The sequence below is a fragment of the Hyperoodon ampullatus genome (genome assembly GCF_949752795.1).
Source record: "Hyperoodon ampullatus genome assembly, chromosome: 14".
Taxonomy (NCBI): domain Eukaryota; kingdom Metazoa; phylum Chordata; class Mammalia; order Artiodactyla; family Ziphiidae; genus Hyperoodon; species Hyperoodon ampullatus.
This window is the reverse complement of record NC_136927.1, coordinates 87,268,845-87,285,561: the sequence shown is the minus strand read 5'-3', so window position 1 is coordinate 87,285,561 and position 16,717 is coordinate 87,268,845. Positions and strand designations below refer to the sequence as shown.

General features: G+C 66.5%; 1 protein-coding gene across 1 annotated transcript in view; it reads left to right on the top strand.

Moving 5' to 3' along the window:
* Window positions 1-4,654: 4,654 nt before the first annotated feature.
* The window catches only part of LAMA5 (laminin subunit alpha 5), a gene marked incomplete at its 5' end in the record, with an annotated part of 53,769 nt that continues 41,706 nt past the window's right edge, over window positions 4,655-16,717 (top strand). The window contains 2 exons of the mRNA XM_079719119.1: window positions 4,655-4,936; window positions 9,356-9,508. Of these exons, the coding sequence (XP_079575245.1) occupies window positions 4,655-4,936; window positions 9,356-9,508 (435 nt within the window). The remainder of the gene's footprint in view (window positions 4,937-9,355; window positions 9,509-16,717) is intronic.

Here is a 16,717-nt window from a genome sequence, read left to right as displayed (position 1 = left end):
AGCAGAAGCCAGTTTGGCCTGGGAGGAGACAGGGTGAGGCACGTGTGCCAGCCAGCACCCAGCCCCAGCAGGCACCCAGCACCCGTAGCTGTTACCGCAAGGATTCCAGCCCACAGGGTGACTGGCCGGATTCCTTCCAGCTCGTGGTGTACTTAGCAAAGTCTGGCGTCCCCATGTCAGCGGACAGGGGGTCCCCTGCGCTCAGCGGGAGCCGGACTCTGGGCTCCTGCCCGGTCAGGGCTCTCTGCTCATGGAAAGCATGCTGACCACCCCATGGGGAGTCATGAAACCCCACATTTCTGAGCATCCTGGGTTCATGTGCTTTCTATAAGGCCAGGCCTTCCTGTCTATGCCACCAGTTGGGAAGGAGGTGAGCTGAGTGGGAGACAGTAGCTTTGGGGAACCTCCGTGGAGAGCCCAGGACCCAGGGGGCTGGCCAGCCTGCGTCTCATGGCACTGGGCACACCTAAGCCTGTCTGTGCCCCCTCCAGTATAAAGTACCCCCATCAGGACACCCGAGGCTCAGGCCTGCAGTGGGCACCCTGGGGACTGGCCTGTGAGCTGGGCACACAGCAGGCAGAGGTGGACCCTCTGGAGCTCCAGGCTTAGAAGGCTCCCAGAGGGGGGCTCTTGGCTGGGCAGCATGGGGGTCAAGACCATCCGTTCCTTGTTGGGGTCAACCCCAAATCTGGTGGCCTCCAAGCTTCCCCAGAGCTCATGCCCTAGAGGCCTGGAAGAGCCCAGAGGTGGCCCAGCTGGGGCCACAGGCAGTGGGGAGACACTGCTCCTTCAGGAGCATCGAGGGGCCTGTCCCCAGACCCTCCTCAGCCGGGAATGCTGGGGCTCCGGCCTGGCCCCAGCCTCCTGGTGCGCGTTCAGCTCATCGAGGCCTGTCCTCTGCCCTCTGGCCTCCAGCCCTTCCAGGGGACCGTGCCAGCCCTAGGCCAGGGGAGGGTTCTGGGCTGAGCAATGGCCCAGAGGCCCGGGAACTCCCCGCCCCAGACCTGCTGGGTTTACAACCTTCTAATGAGCCCTCCTCTCAGCTGTGAGTCCTCAGGGTGCCCGGCTGGGCTGCGTCCTCCCCTCTGCAGGACTGGGCTGGACCCGGGCTGCCAGGGCCCCCAGCATCAGCCTTGCTGCCTGCCCCGTGGATGGACGGATGGGGGACATTTTCCCACCATCTGGGCTCCCTGGAAGGTATCAGAGCAGCCCTGGGGGAGGGAACGTGGCCTCAGATATTCCAAACCACAGCCTAGCTTCTCCTGAAACCTCTTCCTGCCGAGACAAGCCCTTCCAGTCACGAGGAGAGAGCTCGGGGCTTCTTCCTCCCACGCGGCTGCACGGACCCACTTCCACAGTGCAGCTTCTCCCAAGAGAGCGGGCCCCGGGACAGGCGGTCAGGCACAGCCAGCGGTTATGATTGTGACACGGTGATGAGGCTGAGTGCAGTGAGGGGCGCCCCACACAGCTGCTCCCCAAGAGGTTACGGTTACGGCTCGGGCTGAGGCACGTGTGCCCATGGCCTGGCCTGCTGGTCCCCACAGCTGCCCCGCAGATGGGGCTGAGCAGGGGCTCCTGGGGATGCCGTAGGAGTCGGGGCAGCGGCCCAGGTGAGGGCCGCTGTCCTGAGGGCAGGCTCCCCTGGCCCAGGCCACACCGCAGAGGCCATATCCCTGGGCTCAGGGGGAATTGGCCAGACCCCCTACCTAGGTCCAGGAGCACCTCTTCCCCACTCAGGCTGCCACCTGTGCCCGACCTCCCCACAGGTCCCGGGGCTCCTGTTATCCTGGTGCTGGGTGGGGAGGGGCTCTGCGTCTGGGGTGTGCCCGCGGGGCATGTCCAGAGCCTAGTAGGACAGAGGCGGTCAATCTGCCTCCATGGCCCTCCCCCATGAGCTGACCCCACCCACTACCCACCTCCCACCTCCCAGGACTGAGCATCCCTCTCCTGGATTTAGGACAGAGGCTGGGGCAGGCTGCTGCGGGGGGCGGGGGCACTACATCAGGGACCCACACCCAAAAGGTGCCCGACACATGCGGGAGGGGAAAATGAATGCCAGCCCAGCTCCCTCTCCCTGGCTAACCACGTGCTCTTCACTGACCCCCGGACGTTGGAAACTGACCCCCAGTTTCCTAATTCATAAGTAGGAAAGGCAGCTGGGTGGCCCAGGAGTCAGAGCAAGATGGGCGACGCACTGGCTAGGCCATTTGGAAATGACTGGCTGGAAATGTGACCCGGGAAATGGGTCTCCCCCACCAGCCCCGCTGACGACCTTCCCCTAGAAGCACCGCCGGCCAAGAGGTCAGTGTGTAGCCCGACTGGAATAACACCTCCATCCTCCAAGCCGCCCACTCCTGCCCCAGCTGGGTCACATAAGCTGGCACAAGGTGTGGGCAGCGTGGGCACCTTGCCCAGCCCCTTTCACCACATTCTCCTCTGCCCACTTCACCCACCCCATCCCCCCAGGCCCGGGCCACCAGTTGCTCTGGGGCAGCTGTCTGCCAGGAAGCAGCTCGCCCAGGATTAACCCTCCCCGTGCTGGGCGCATTCTCAGGCAGCGGCCCCTCCCTCCCGCCTGCTCTGTGCCCTCAGATGGAGGAGGCCTGGTCCCTAGGAGGCTCAGAGGGCTCCCACCCCTCACCTCTGCCCGCTGGTCCCTCCACGGGGGTTGGGAAGCCGACCTGGGGGGGTGGAGAGTGGGAGGTCGCCAGCCCCGGTCCCCAGGCTGACAGGTCCCCAGCTGTCAAGGGGGTGCCGGGGGCCAGAGTGCGCTGCTGTGATGTGTGTGACAGGGGACCTCTGGGCAGTAGGGAGGGTGGGGCGGAGGCAGGTCAAATCCCCCATCTGGAAACCCTGCTACTGCCCAGAGGCAGCTCTCTGGCTGCTCCTCCCACGGGATCATAAATTAGCTGGTGAGCTGGCCCGTCTGCGTGGGGGACTCAGGATTCCAGCATGGCCTGTCGCCCCTCCCCCACCATCTAGGCCAGCCCCTCCCCCACCCAGAGCCTCTCCAGCGGGGAACCACCTCTCCTCCCCCTCCCCCAGGTGGAGTTACAGAATTGCCTGGGAGCAGGGGGAGAGGAGAGGGGAGAAGGGAGAGAAGAGGGAGGGTCATCCCGCTGCCTATTTCTCAACTCCTAGAGAAGCGGCAGTCCAGCCCCTTGCGATAGGATTCGCAGGAGGCCAGGGACAGCCAGGAAGATGTGGCTAGTGGCGCAACCTTCCTGGAACAGCTGCTGGGGCAGAACTCCCACCAAGACCAGCTGGCTGCCACCCCACACATTTACTCGGCTCCCCAGGACTGTCCAGGGGGTCTCAAGTGGGACAGACACCCAGCTGGCCTGGCTCACAGACCGGGGGGAGCTGCCAGCCTGGCAGCTGCGCCTGCCCCATCAGGGCTTCCCCTGAGGCCGATTTGGGCCAGGAGCTGGAGGGGAGGAGACCCAGTGGCCGAAGCCACCCAAACGCAGAATCAGCTGGGACACAATCCTGAGCTCAGGCCTCTACGTCCAATCCCATTTCCCCAGTGTCCTTGAGTGCCTGCCCTGAGCAGGAGTGTTCGACTGGCAGACAGAGATGGTGGGGTCCACAGTGCCCCAAAGCAGGGAATCCCCAGGCACAAGGGTTAGCGCCCACCTGGCCCTGCAGCCCCAGCCCCCCCCCCCCCCCCGCAGGTGCTCAATAGATGTCCTCCTTCACAGGCAGTCTTCCTGGCACCGGTGGAGCCCTGGGCATTCTCCCTTCACCGCAGGGGGCCCCATGGGGCCAGTCCCTCCTGATCCACTTCCCTATTTTAGAGTATTTTTAAGCCAAACCTTGGGTAGGCGGGAGTCGGGTGGGATGGAACCTGACATGGCCCCCCCAGGAGGGCATGGAGTCCCTAATTAGGGTCTCCCTGTCCCTCGGCAGATCGGATTCCCTCGCTACCACCGCCACTCACAGCTGACAAAGAGCACCTTCCCACACACCTGCTGGATGGGCCAGATATGGGGGCCAGTATGAGGGGTGAAAAACCAAAAACCGGCTGGGGAGAGGCGGCGAGGCTGCGCTGCGCTCCGGAGTTCACCCCCTCAATCCCGGGGGGACCCCAGCGACCGGGCTCCCAGGCTGCGGTCGCTCGGGTCGCTCTGCCAGTTCTGGGGTTGCGGGTGGGGCCGGGCCGGGCCGTGGATGGGGCAGATGCCGGGGCTGGATCCGGAGCGAGCGTGCCTGACTCCCGGCCGCGGCGCCAGACCCGGGGCCGCCGGGGGCGCTCGGCCGCCGAGAGGTGCCCGAAGTTAGGGAAACAAAGAGCGGAGCCGCTGGACGGGGAAGAGCGGGCCGGCGCGCCCGGAGCCTGGGTGCCCGAGGGCGCGAGGGGGCCGCTTGGGACCGGGAGTCACGCCCCGGGGGCCGCAGCCGCGTCGCGTTCCCATGGCCCGGCCCGAGGCCAGCAGGTGTCCCTTCCGAGAGGCCGGCCGGGCCGGGGTCCCAAGGGTTAAGGCGGCCGGCCGCCCCGCCCCCTCCCCGGGGCGCGGGGCTCGGGCGCCCAGGCGGGCCGGGGCGGGGCCTGACGTCCGCGGGCGGAGCGAGCCGAGCCGAGCCGAGCCGGGCCGGGCGCCGCGCTGCAGACCCGCCAGGCTCCCGCCTCGCCCGCCGTCCCCGGAGCTGGAAGATGGCGAAGCCGGGCGCGCGGCCCCGCGGTTCCCGGGGCCCCGCGCCGCTGCTGCTGGCCGGGCTGGCGCTGCTGGGCGCGGTGCGGGCGCGGGCGGCAGCGGGCGGCGGCTTCAGCCTGCACCCGCCCTACTTCAACCTGGCGGAGGGCGCCCGCATCGCCGCCTCCGCCACCTGCGGCGAGGAGGCCCCGGCGCGCGGCGCTCCGCGCCCCACCGAGGACCTCTACTGCAAGTTGGTGGGGGGCCCCGTGGCCGGCGGGGACCCCAACCAGACCATCCAGGTGAGCGCGGGCCGCGGGTCGGGCGGGCCGGGCCGGGGTGGCGGGGACGCCGGCGCGGGGCACGCACCGGGCTCGGACTCCGGAACTCCAGCCGGACTCGGCGAGGAGCCGCAGGGGCCGCGGAGAAGCCAGGTACGGACCGCGGCCCCCGCCGCCCGTCCCTACGCCCCGGTTCCGCCTTTCGGCGGACGGAAGGGACCCCAACTCGGCCCTTCGGGCTCAGCCAGGGAAGTGCGCGTGCCTCCGGGAAGGCGGCACGCAGCGGACCCGGGCGCGGCCGGCACCGCTCGAGTTCGGCGGCGGTGGCTGGCCGGAGGGGAGGGGCTGGTGCCTGGTCCCCGGCGGCCCCAAGTCCTGGGATCCCGGCGAGGGCGGGACTTGGCCTCCCCGGCCGGCTGCCTGTGGGATGGGGGCGGACCACTCCGCCCTCCCCCGGGACAGGCTGGAACCTGCTGGCGACGGGATGGGACGGGGATGGGGCGGGAGGGGCCAGACACAGCTCTCGCTCCCGCGGGTCTGGGGAGTCGGTGGGACCCTCAAGGTGGGAGGGGGACAAACGGAGGGATTTTTAACCGAGGATGGGAACACAGACCGGCTGCCGCTCAGCCTGGGGCGATAGGGTCTGCCCCGGAGGCTCCTTGCCACCCCGTGCTGGGCCCATCCTCCCACCCCTGCCAAACCTGAAGGAGAGTCTGGGGGCCCCAAGGCTGTTGTAACCTGAGCCTCAGCCTCCGGGGACTTGCTGCCACCTTCCCGGTAGGAGAGGCAGGGGGAGGGAGGAGGTAGTTGGAGAGTAGAGTGATGCGGTGGGTGATGCATGAGGGAGCCTCAGCTGGGGCCCCTTCCGTGCCGTCTGCCCCACCCCGCCCCCCAGGGAGGGAGCAGGGAGATGGGGCCCTGGTGCAGTAGAGCCATCCAGGACAGAAACGTCACCTCCCCTCCCCGGGTTCCTGGACCCATGCTCTCCTCAACGTCCTGTACAGCTGAGCAGGAGGTCTCAAGCCCACGTTTCAGGTGGGGAAACTGAGGCCTGCAAAGCCCCAAAGCCAGACCAGGATCTGGCTGGGGTGAGCGGGGGTGACCTGAGACCCCACTACGGGCCCTTAGTACCTCTGGGTGACATCAAAGGGGACGGGTGGAGGAGTGGAGCTTGTGGGGGGGTGTCTCCAAGCTGCTCAGAGCGCCTGGCTCGGCCCTGGCCGCCCCTCCTAGATGCTCAGCTGGGATTCCTCAGCTAATCCGCCCAGGCTCCAAGCCATCTCCCTGTTGGAGAGAGGCTCCCTGTTGCCCACCTGTGCTGCCTGGCCCAGGCCCTTGAGGAGGGGCAGCTGCGTGGATCCCTGAGGGAGGGGCCATTTATTACCACCTCCAGTGCTTAAAGGAGCAGCGCGGGAGCTGGTGGCCTGGGGTCAAAGGCCTTCTCCGTAGCTGTGTGGCTCCCCCCCCAGCCTCAGGCTCCTCATCTGTAAAATGGGAAGAACATGAGGGCCGGCCTCACCCGAAGTTGTGAGCTTGGCCTGAAGGGCCGGGGAAGCTGTCCGTCACACAGTGACCACTTGGCAAGTGGCAGTGGCTGTGCGTTGCAAGCGAGGGGGCCCTGAGTGAGAACTTCAGCCCTGCCCTCCCAGCTCACAGTCTAGCAAGTTAGAGCTGAAGCCTCCCTTCGAAACTCTGTAGTGCTCAGCCATTGCACCCCTGTGCTGAGGCTGCCAGGGCAGAAAGACCAGCCAGAAAGACTGAAGGCCAACCTTAGTCAAGTTGCTGGACCCACTGGAGCCTCTGCCCTGTCCTCTTGGGGGATGGGATCTGCTCACCGCCCTGGCTTCCTGTTGGGTTGGTGTTTGGGCCTGGCCCACAGACGCTGGAGCTGAGTGGCCAGGCACACCTCTCTGTCCCAAGAGCCCAGTCTTGTGAGTGGGTCAGGGAGGACGTGGGCCCAAGGCTGCAGGCCAGCAGCTCCCAGGGCCCCCTGGGGGAGATAGGACAGAAGCTGGCCGGGGCCATGCCACCCGGGGTGTGGGGTGAGCCCTGCTGGGCATCGGGGCAGCTAGGGCAGGCAGAGGGCACCTTGGGAGTCCGGCCCTGCGACTTCAGGTGGGCATCGGAGGAATTCTGGGCTGGCCCCAGCCCCGCAGGGGAAGTCAGGGGCTCGGCTCGACTGCCAGCGTGGTGACTCACTGGGAGGGGAAGTCCTTATCACTGCTCCTTGCTTCCTCGCTCTGTTCCTGGCAGGACCCTCTGCAGCAGAGGGGCGGAGAGAGGCTGCTTTCCCCAGCCCCATCCGTCAGGCAGAGAGGTCGGCAGTGACCACGTCACTGAGCGGTCCTGCTGCGGCCGCATGGGGCGTAGAGTCATCTTCCCCTGATTCTCTGGGTGGACACGAGCAGACACGTCCCTTGGCTCCCTTGACCCTTGACCAAGGGAGCCTTCTTTGGAAGGCCCACCCCAGCCAGATGGCCCTACCCACCACCTCTGAGAAGCCTCCCAGCTCCGCCAGGCCCCACACAGCCCACACGCACGTGCTTAGCGCCTGGTGAGCCCCTCTGAGCCCCTCCTCTGCTCACCCTCTGGCAGCTCCCACAGGTCTGGGAGCCAGAGCCCGGGTTCCAGTTTGGGGTTCAGCATTTGAGCTGGTAGTATGGCCTGCACGGATGGTACCCCTTTTCTGGGTGTCCTCCATTGCCCCAGCCCCTCGGCATGGCACCTCTGGGTGGTGGCCTCAGGGACGCAGTTAAGAACGAGGCAGGTGCGCCTCCCCCCACCCCCCAGGAGGCGGTAAATGGAGAATTGCTAACAGCCAGACAGTTCCATGTCTCCTGTGGTAGAATAAATAAAGCACAGTGATGGGGCCGGAGTTGTCAGGTCAGCCTCTTGGGTGGTCTGGAGCTCTGGGGTTCTGCTGAGGAGGTGACAGCTGAGCTGGACGATAAGAGATCAGGGTGCCAAGGCCCCAGGCAGGAACAGAGTAGAGATAGGGTCAGCCAAAGCACCCAGCACGAGGGGTCCTGGGAGCCCGCTGGATGGGAGGCTCGGTGCCTGAGTCTGCTGCCTTCTGGTCTCTCCATCCCGGGCGCACCGTGGAAGCCAGGAGCACATGTGTCCGCGCCATGCATATGTGGAGGCTTGGGGGCTCTCTGTGGCCGCCGGGCCTGGGAGTGGGGCAGGGGATCTCCCACGCTCCCACCTCTGACTCCTAGGACAAGGTCTGGCCCCCGGGAGGCTGGGAGGGGTGGAACGGCCGCATTTCCCAGACGTGGCCTCTCTGGGCCTCAAACAATGCCAAGTCTCCGAGGGCCGCCTTTGTGTGCAGAGGGACAGCAGGTCTGGTTTCCTCTGGGGTGGGAGGTTGGGCCTCCGCTGGGCCAGCAGCCAGGGCCCGGCTCTGCCTCTACCCCCGCCCCCAAAGCTTTCAGCACCTACTCCTCCGCCACGGGGACAGCAGGCCAGGGTGGTGCTGGGAGCCCCCTGTTTCCCCCCAGAGGACAGGGCCCCGGCAGGTGGCTGGGCCATGACAGAAGCAGCTGCCAGGCCCCGTGTGGGATCCATTAATCCTACAGTGGCCGAGGCAGGTGCCAGCATCGCCCCCACTCTTCACACCGGGGCGCTGAGGCTCAGCCGCTGCTGTGACCTGGCCCAGTCCCAGGGCTCGGAAGTGGCACAGCCAGGAGGTCCAGGCCTCGTCTGCTGGCTGCCCACGTGCCTCAACGCTGGGGCCTGTCGCCACAGGCCGCCGAGATGGCTTAATTCCGCCTGTCTGGAGACCCTAATCCAGATGGCTCTGGGTGAGAGCCTGGTGGAGAGGTCTGGGGGATGAGCCAGTGGAGGTGGGGAGGGGCTCACATCGGGCTTGGGCCTTCCGGCTGTAGCCCCACCTTCCTTCCTCTTTAGGTCCCCCCCAGGCCCCACCCTGCAAGAGCCCTTCTGAAGCCCCCTGCAGTGGCTGGTGGTTGGGGGGCGGAGGTGGGCGAGAAACGTGTGACTTGCCCCTTGACCGGGCTCTTACCCCCTCAGCTCCAGCTACTTTGGCTTTCTTGCTATTTACTCCTTGTTTGCTCTTCCTGCCCCAGGGCCTTTGCACAGCCAGCCCCTCTGCCTGGAGCACACCCCCACCTTATGGTGTAGGCCTCAGATGCCACCTCCTCAGGGAGGCCCGCCATGTTTTCCCACCTGCAGCGGGCACCCTGCTCCCTCCTTGCTCTCCTGTGTCCTCTGTAATGGGCGTGATCATCTCTCACATGAACCGTATCCCAAGTTGAGAATGTGTATTTGCTCTCAGTGTGTATTTGCCAGGTGAATGAGTGACTGGCGCACAAGGGTCCACAGATTGGGGGTGCGGCCAGTGTGATGGGGTGGGAGGGTGACCAGAGGGCTAAGGGGTCCCAGCCCTTCTTGTCCACCTGACCGCCCCCTCCCCTACAGGGCCAGTACTGCGACATCTGCACGGCTGCAAACAGCAACAGGGCGCACCCTGTGAGCAACGCCGTTGACGGCACAGAGCGCTGGTGGCAGAGCCCACCGCTGTCACGTGGCCTGGAGTACAATGAGGTCAACGTCACCCTGGACCTGGGCCAGGTAGAGTCCCTTTTTCGCCTGCTGCAGCCTGAGCCCTATGTCCCTGACCAAAGGGCTCACTGTGGGGCGAGGTGTCCACCCAGAATGAGCTTGGGAGACTGGGCAGAGGCTGGGCACAGACGGGCTGCCGGTGGCAGGCCCCTACAGACGGAGGCGTGGCGCTGGGCACCTTCCGCTTGTCTTCTCAGCATCCTCGTGGTGCACAGGGAGGGAGGGGTGCCGGATGGGGGGCTTACCAGAGGTCACGTGGAGAGTTAGGGTGAGGGGCGCTAAGGGGACAACGTGGAGGTGGGGCTGAAATGCTGCGAGCCCTGGTGTTTACTCTGAGGAATTCCTCTGCAGGGAGCCAGGCTCCACTGGCGGGAGTGGGAGGGGCTCCAGGAATGCAGAGGAGGCCAGAGGAAGTGGACATTCCTAGGATACCTGTGCTGCGGAGGCCACCGAGGGGTTAGGTGTGCCCGCCCAGGCCCCTGCACAGGCAGGGGTGGGGGGTGGGAGCCAGGCGTTTCCCAGTGACAAATGAGCCCCCCTTGGTGGGCCTGGGCTGCGTCCCACTCCCCACGTGACATTGTTAGGCGCCGGGCCTTGGTATCCTGGCCTGTGAAATGGGCCAACAGTGCCGATGCCTCCTTGGATGGGGTTGGCGGGGGGGTAGATGAGGCCAAGCCCAGAAGCAGCCAGCTCTGGGCCTGCCTGGGAGCTGGGCTACAAGGTCGATCCTGCTAGACCTCGCCTCCACCCCCTTCCCTGTTCATGGGGCCAGGGAAGGAGCACTAGACCGTGAGTCCAGGGGCCTGAGTCCAGGCCGGCTTTGCCGCGGTGCCGGTGTGTGACCTGATGGGTCTCTGCTCCTTGCTGAGCCTCCATCCCACTGTCATCCTGAGGGTATTCGAGGAGAGGTGGTGAAGCATCTCCTGTGAGCCTGGCTGGAGGGGCGGGCCCTGCGGGCAGGTTCAGGGGACAGTGTTGGGTGCCTCTTGCCCCAGCCCGGAGGCCTGCCGGCCTGGCGGGCAGGTGGGCAGTGAGGGTGTGGGTTCGAGTCCCAGTAAGTGGCCGGGGATTTCCGGGGGGCCATGGGTTATCTGTTAGGTCCTGGGAGGGGCTGCCCATCGCGGGCCCTGCCTGCAGCCCCGGCTCGGGGCTGGTGGTGCTGCCTGGACCAGGTCTGGGTGGGGCTGGGCCGATTTCGCTTCAGCTCACTGGGCTTTCACTGCATCTGTGCTCTCCTTCCCCCGGAGGCTGGGAGGGACCTCAGCAACCCTGTGTTCCCCCCCAGGTGCCCCTCTCTCTGGCACTGCCACGGGTGGGGGGGGCCCATGGGAGGGGGAAGGGGAAGTGCATTCTGCCTCTGCCCCAGGGTCAGTCGGGGGAACTTGTGCTGAGCTGCTGGGCCCTTCTCGGCCCTCCTCTCCCATGGACAAGCCTGGCCAGACTAGGGCAGGGCAAGGGCCCTTGCTGGGCGCACAATGGCCTCGTCTCCATGACAACCCCAGGGTGGCCCGGAGCAGGTGGGCACAGTGCCCTCCCTAGGTGCAGTGGATGGGGCCGAGGGGCAGCTCGGATGGCGCTCAGCTCCCCCTGGCTCTGTGGCCCCTGAGGCTCGGCATCCATATGTAGGAAATGGGCCAGCGAGGTGGAGGCAGGCGGCACATCTGCTTTGTAGACTGGGCCTGAGCCGGGGAGAGGGTTTTACTGTGTACATCCTGCCCCTCTAAGCCGCAGTTTCCCCGACTGTAAAATGACGCAAATGTAAAGTGACTCAAATGACTTTGTAGACTGGGCCTGGGCCATTTCCAGCCCTGTTTGGGGGGGGAGATTGACCCACCCATCCACCTAGCCATGCTTCCTCTCTCCCTGCCCCCCATCCATCCTTCCTTTTTGCCACCCGCCCACCCACCCACCCATCCATCCATCCGCCCATCCGCCCGCCCATCCCCCAGCCCATCCCCCAGCCCATCCACCCACCCATCCCCCCGCCCATCCATCCACCCACCCATCCCCCAGCCCATCCCCCAGCCCATCCACCCACCCATCCCCCAGCCCATCCACCCACCCATCCCCCAGCCCATCCCCCAGCCCATCCGCCTGCCCATCCACCCATCCATCCACCCGCCCATCCCCCAGCCCATCCACCCACCCATCCCCCAGCCCATCCACCCATCCATCCACCCACCCATCCCCCAGCCCATCCCCCAGCCCATCCACCCACCCATCCCCCAGCCCATCCACCCGCCCATCCCCCAGCCCATCCCCCAGCCCATCCGCCTGCCCATCCACCCGCCCATCCCCCAGCCCATCCGCCTGCCCATCCACCCATCCATCCACCCGCCCATCCCCCAGCCCATCCACCCACCCATCCGCCTGCCCATCCACCCACCCATCCCCCAGCCCATCCCCCAGCCCATCCACCCACCCATCCGCCTGCCCATCCACCCACCCATCCCCCAGCCCATCCCCCAGGCCATCCACCCATCCATCCCCCAGCCCATCCCCCAGCCCATCCACCCGCCCATCCCCCAGCCCATCCCCCAGCCCATCCACCCACCCATCCGCCTGCCCATCCACCCACCCATCCCCCAGCCCATCCCCCAGCCCATCCACCCACCCATCCGCCTGCCCATCCACCCACCCATCCCCCAGCCCATCCCCCAGGCCATCCACCCATCCATCCCCCAGCCCATCCACCCATCCATCCCCCAGCCCATCCCCCAGCCCATCCACCCGCCCACCCCCCTAACATCCATTCATCCACCAACCCTTCTTTCCATCTACTCAACCCTCCCTCCTCCCTCCTCTCTTCCTTCCCCCCTTTACTGACTTCCCAAAGCCCCATCTTGGTTGGAGTGGGAGCTGGTGAGCATGGGGGGTGCCCACCAGTGTGCTTTAGAGTTGGGTGGAGCGGAAGGGCCCGGTTTCCAGCTCCGTGGGCGAGAGAGCTCTCTTTCTGGGGCACGTTTCTGAGCCACTGTGGAATTTCAGGGGAGACTTCCGCATTCACCACCTTCCCTTTCGGAAAAGGAGCTTGTTGCCCCTTCCTCCCTTGGCCACTGTGCGACGACTGGGTCCCTTTAGGGTGCCTTGCTCACGGGGGTCGGGGACAGAGACCAGGTCCTGCGTTGGCCGAGGAGCCCCACGTGGGGTAGGCGGTAGGGCAGGACGGAGGTGGCATGGGCTGGAGCGCTGGGCGGGGGCGTCTCGGATTAGTGAGCCCGACTTGTCCGGCTGGCCCTCATAGGGGCCCCGGGGTCTGTGTCCTCAGGTGCCCCCAGGTTTGGTGACGGCAGCAGCTGGGCCCTGAGGATGTCCCCAGGCAGGGCAGGACCCTCTGACCACAGTCCCTGGGGCAGATGGGGAGAGAGGCCGAGTGGGAGGGGCCTGGCTAAGCTAGTTCAACCCTGGGGGCTCCCTTGCTTTGGGGCTGGGCTGCCGCTCGAGGCGCAGGTCCAGGGGTGGGGCTGGGGCTTCTGTGAGGAAGCGGGCTGAGTGGGCAGTGGGGCTGGGCACTCCCAGTGCAGCGGCTGCCAGGGGCCTTTGTTCTGGGAGCTGGAGCGGATGCCCCGAGAAAGCGGGGCGGGGCGGGGTGGGGCGATGGAGGCAGCTGGCCCTGGGCATCAGAAGGACTTCCTGCCCCGGGGAGGACAGAGAGGGCTGCGTGCAGCTCCTCCTCACCCCGGGGGGTGGAGCAGGGGCTGGTGGGGCCTGGTCCCTGCGGCGTCCGCCTGTGCTGGGGCCTCGGAAGCCTGCTCGCCCTGTCTTCCGGTCACACCTCATCCTGTTCTGACCTTCCCCGTTCCAGGGTGGGTGAGGGCCGTTGGACCCTGTTCCCCGCATTCTGCAGGTGGAGAACCAGGCCCCAGGGGCAGAGAGCCGGCGGGACGGGCGTGCAGAGGTCTAGGGCTTCGCTCTTGCCCTGCTCACCACGTGGGTCTCGGCCAGGAACCCTCAGACCTGAGAGGACTGAGCTGTAGGTCTGAGGTTTGCGGGCTGCTGGCCTCGGAAAGGAGTTCTCCAGAGCGGGAAGTCTCCACGGCTGGTGACTGAGGGGACACTTGCCCGAGTCCCAGCAGTGGCCTGTCCTCCCGGGGGGTGCAGCGGGTTCTCGCTTCTCTCCTGCGTCCTGCCCGCCTCAGGCTCCCCATCGCGGAGCCTCACCCGTCCACGTAGCCCGGTGGCCTTAAGGAGCTGGGCAGGGTTAGGGCTGGCCCTGGGGGGCATCCCCCACCCTCTCCAGACACCCGCTTCCTGGCCTGGCCATGGGGAGGGGCTCTCGCCAGCAGCCCCTGCCCCTCACCTGCAGGCCGAAGCCCTCATTCCCCAGATGCAGGTGAGGAATGCAGATCCCCTGCCGACCGCGGGCTGTGTTTTCTCCTTGCGCCCTGGGTGGGGCGGCCCCTTGTCCCAGCCCTGAGAGGCCGGGGCTGGAGGGGAGTGGCCTGGAGACCAGGTTGGGAGGTACAGCAGGGGCGGAGGGGGTGAGGTGCAGAGCGGAGCTGGGCTGGCAGTGGAGCGTAGGCTGGGGGAGTTGGGTGTGAGGCCAGAAAGTGTTGGTTGGGGAACTCTAGAAATGCCAGGGTCGGGGGTCTGCCCTCCCTGGGGGATGGCAGGGGGGCGGGGGTGTGCGCAGCACCTGGGGAGACAGCGCCAGTGTGGAGGAGAGGCCAGGCGTGGCAGGGCCAGGCCGTCTGCGCCTCGGTTCCCTCCTCTAGGTGCGGGCGCAGAGAGCACCTGCTGGGGCCTTGGCGCTGCGCTGAGGGTCCCGGACGTGCTGGCTGTTTTGCGGCTGGGGTGCCCCGTGCAGGTCCGCCCTGCCCGCCCCGGTTCTGGGCCACGCACCCTCCAAGCTGGCCCGCTCAGGGCTCCCCGGGCAGGCCTCCTGGTCCTGGCATGCCCGCCAGTCTGTTGGGTTATGAGGTCATGGTCACTGGCCTGGCTGTCCAGACCTAGCTGGGCGCTCGGCCACGTGGCCAGTGCCCCAGGAGGGTCAGCGGGTGGCTTGAGGGAAGTGGCAGGAAGTGTGGCTGGGCTGGCCAGGCTCTAGCTGCAGTGCCCGGCAGCCAGGACAGGTGCAGGGGCTGGGCCGGACGTGGCCCCTTGAGCTGGGCTCCCGCGGAGGAGGGAGCGGGGCGTCCGGGATGGGCTCCCCACCGAGGGTCCTCGGGCCGGCACAGGCCCCGCCTCCCCTCGTGGGAACCGCGAGACCCTGCCTCTCTCTGCTTGTCGCTTTGCTCGGAGGACGCGGGGCCTGAGGGGCCCCCCGTGCCCGGGGCTGGGGGCCGTTCGTCCTCGGTCCCCTGGCCATCCTGGCACACTCGTCTGCTCACACTGGGCACACACAGACACCCCCGCCACCCCACACTGACTCCCCCAGGCTCTGGTGGCCCCCAAGGCTTCTGTTCTCTGTCTGCTTTTTATTTTATTTATTTATTTATTTTTGGCTGTGTTAGGTCTTTGTTGCGCAGGCTTTCTCTAATTGCGGCGAGCGGAGGCTACTCTTCGCTGCAGTGCGCGGGCCCCTCATTGCAGTGGCCTCTCTTATGGAGCGCGGGCTCTAGGCGCACGGGCCTCAGCAGTTGTGGTTCGCGGGCTCCAGAGCACAGGCTCAGTAGTTGTGGCACACGGGCTTAGCTGCTCCGCGGCATGTGGGATCCTCCCAGACCAGGGCTTGAACCCGTGTCCCCTGCATTGGCAGGTGGATTCCTAACCACTGCGCCACCAGGGAAGCCCCCTCTGTCTGCTTTTAAACAAATGCCGTGGTATTGGTTTCTGGCCATACAGCTCACACCTGAGACTAAACTGTTTGGGTGTCGGGGTCCCTGTGGGATAAACTCCACTTCCTGCGGCCTGGGACTGCCCATCTGGCCTGACCTGGGCCAGGCTGTAGGAGGATGGGGTGGGGGCAGGGCCTAAAAACCCCCCTTCAAGGCAGGGGGCCCAAGACAGCCCCTGGGCAGTCGGTGGGGGGGGTCTCTGAATCCCCCCAGGCCCAGCTCCGTTGAGGTGCTGGGCCACATGGGCATTTGCCCTTCACCCTAGCTGGTGAGCTCCTACAGAGCCGTCGGAGCCCTTCCACCCCCACCCAGCCCCTGAAAGTCCCCCTGCTGTGCTCCACACACCAGTGTGTTGGGCTCCCGGCCCCGCAGTCAGGGTCTCTGGGGCCTGTGCCCACCCTCTCTACATTTCAACGTTTTATTTTTCTTTCCAGCAGTGGCTCTTCCACTCCAGGAGTTGCATCCACATGTGGCCTGTTTTCAGGCTCCCGTTGTGTGGGTGGCCATTCTTATTTACCCAGTTGGGGGCCCCAGTAGACACACCTGCCCGGCCAGCCCCCCTGCTGCGGCGTTCCTCTTTATCAAGGCTTCCAGATGGGGTCTCTGCAGAGAGGGCAAACCTGGGGGTGCCGGGTCAACTGGATTCAGCACACAGGGCCCCAAAGGCCAGCCCAGCAGTCTGGGGCGGGGGGTCCAGGAGGGTGGGGAGCCGGCCCGGACGCCTTGTCTAGGAGGGGCTTCCTGCCACCGCCCAGCCACGGCCTGGGACCCTGGCCCGTCCCCGGGAATCGGCACGGGGCCCTGCTTCCTGCAGGGCCAGGGCTGAGTCACAGGCTGCCTGGTGATTCATGCCGCCTGGCCCAGCGGTTGGGGGCTGGGCCCCTCCTTCCCCAGGCAGGGGCACAGGGCCTGGCCTGGGGCTCCCCAGCCCCGAAATGGGCCGGGGCAGAGGGGACGTGCGCTGGCCCTGTTGACCTTGTTCTCCCAGGGGCTCCAGCCCCAGCCCAATCCCTGGGACGTGGGTGTCTGAGCCCAGGAGGCTGCTGACCAGCTGTCACCTCCTGCACTGCCATCCCTGGGGCTACAGAGACCCTCACGGGGTCTGCAGCACGGGTTACCTCTCTAGCCCTCCCTGTATGTCCTGACTTCAGCCCCGCCCATGTTCACTCCCCACCCTACACCTCTGCCTCTGGGCACCAGTGTGTGTGGTGCGGCTCTGGGTGGTGCCTCTGCGGCATCCCTGCCAGGTGGCTGCCAGCTTCTGCTGGCCTCTTCCCTTTCAAGACTTTCAGAGCCTTCACACCATTTTGAAAGGGCCTGAACCCTGAGCCCTGGTCTCTGACTTCTGCTGTGTTTGTCCCACTGCCCCATGCCCACCTAGGGCCATCTAGCCACTGAGGCCTGGGACCCACCCAGGGCCCCCAGCTCTGGCCCCAGGGCT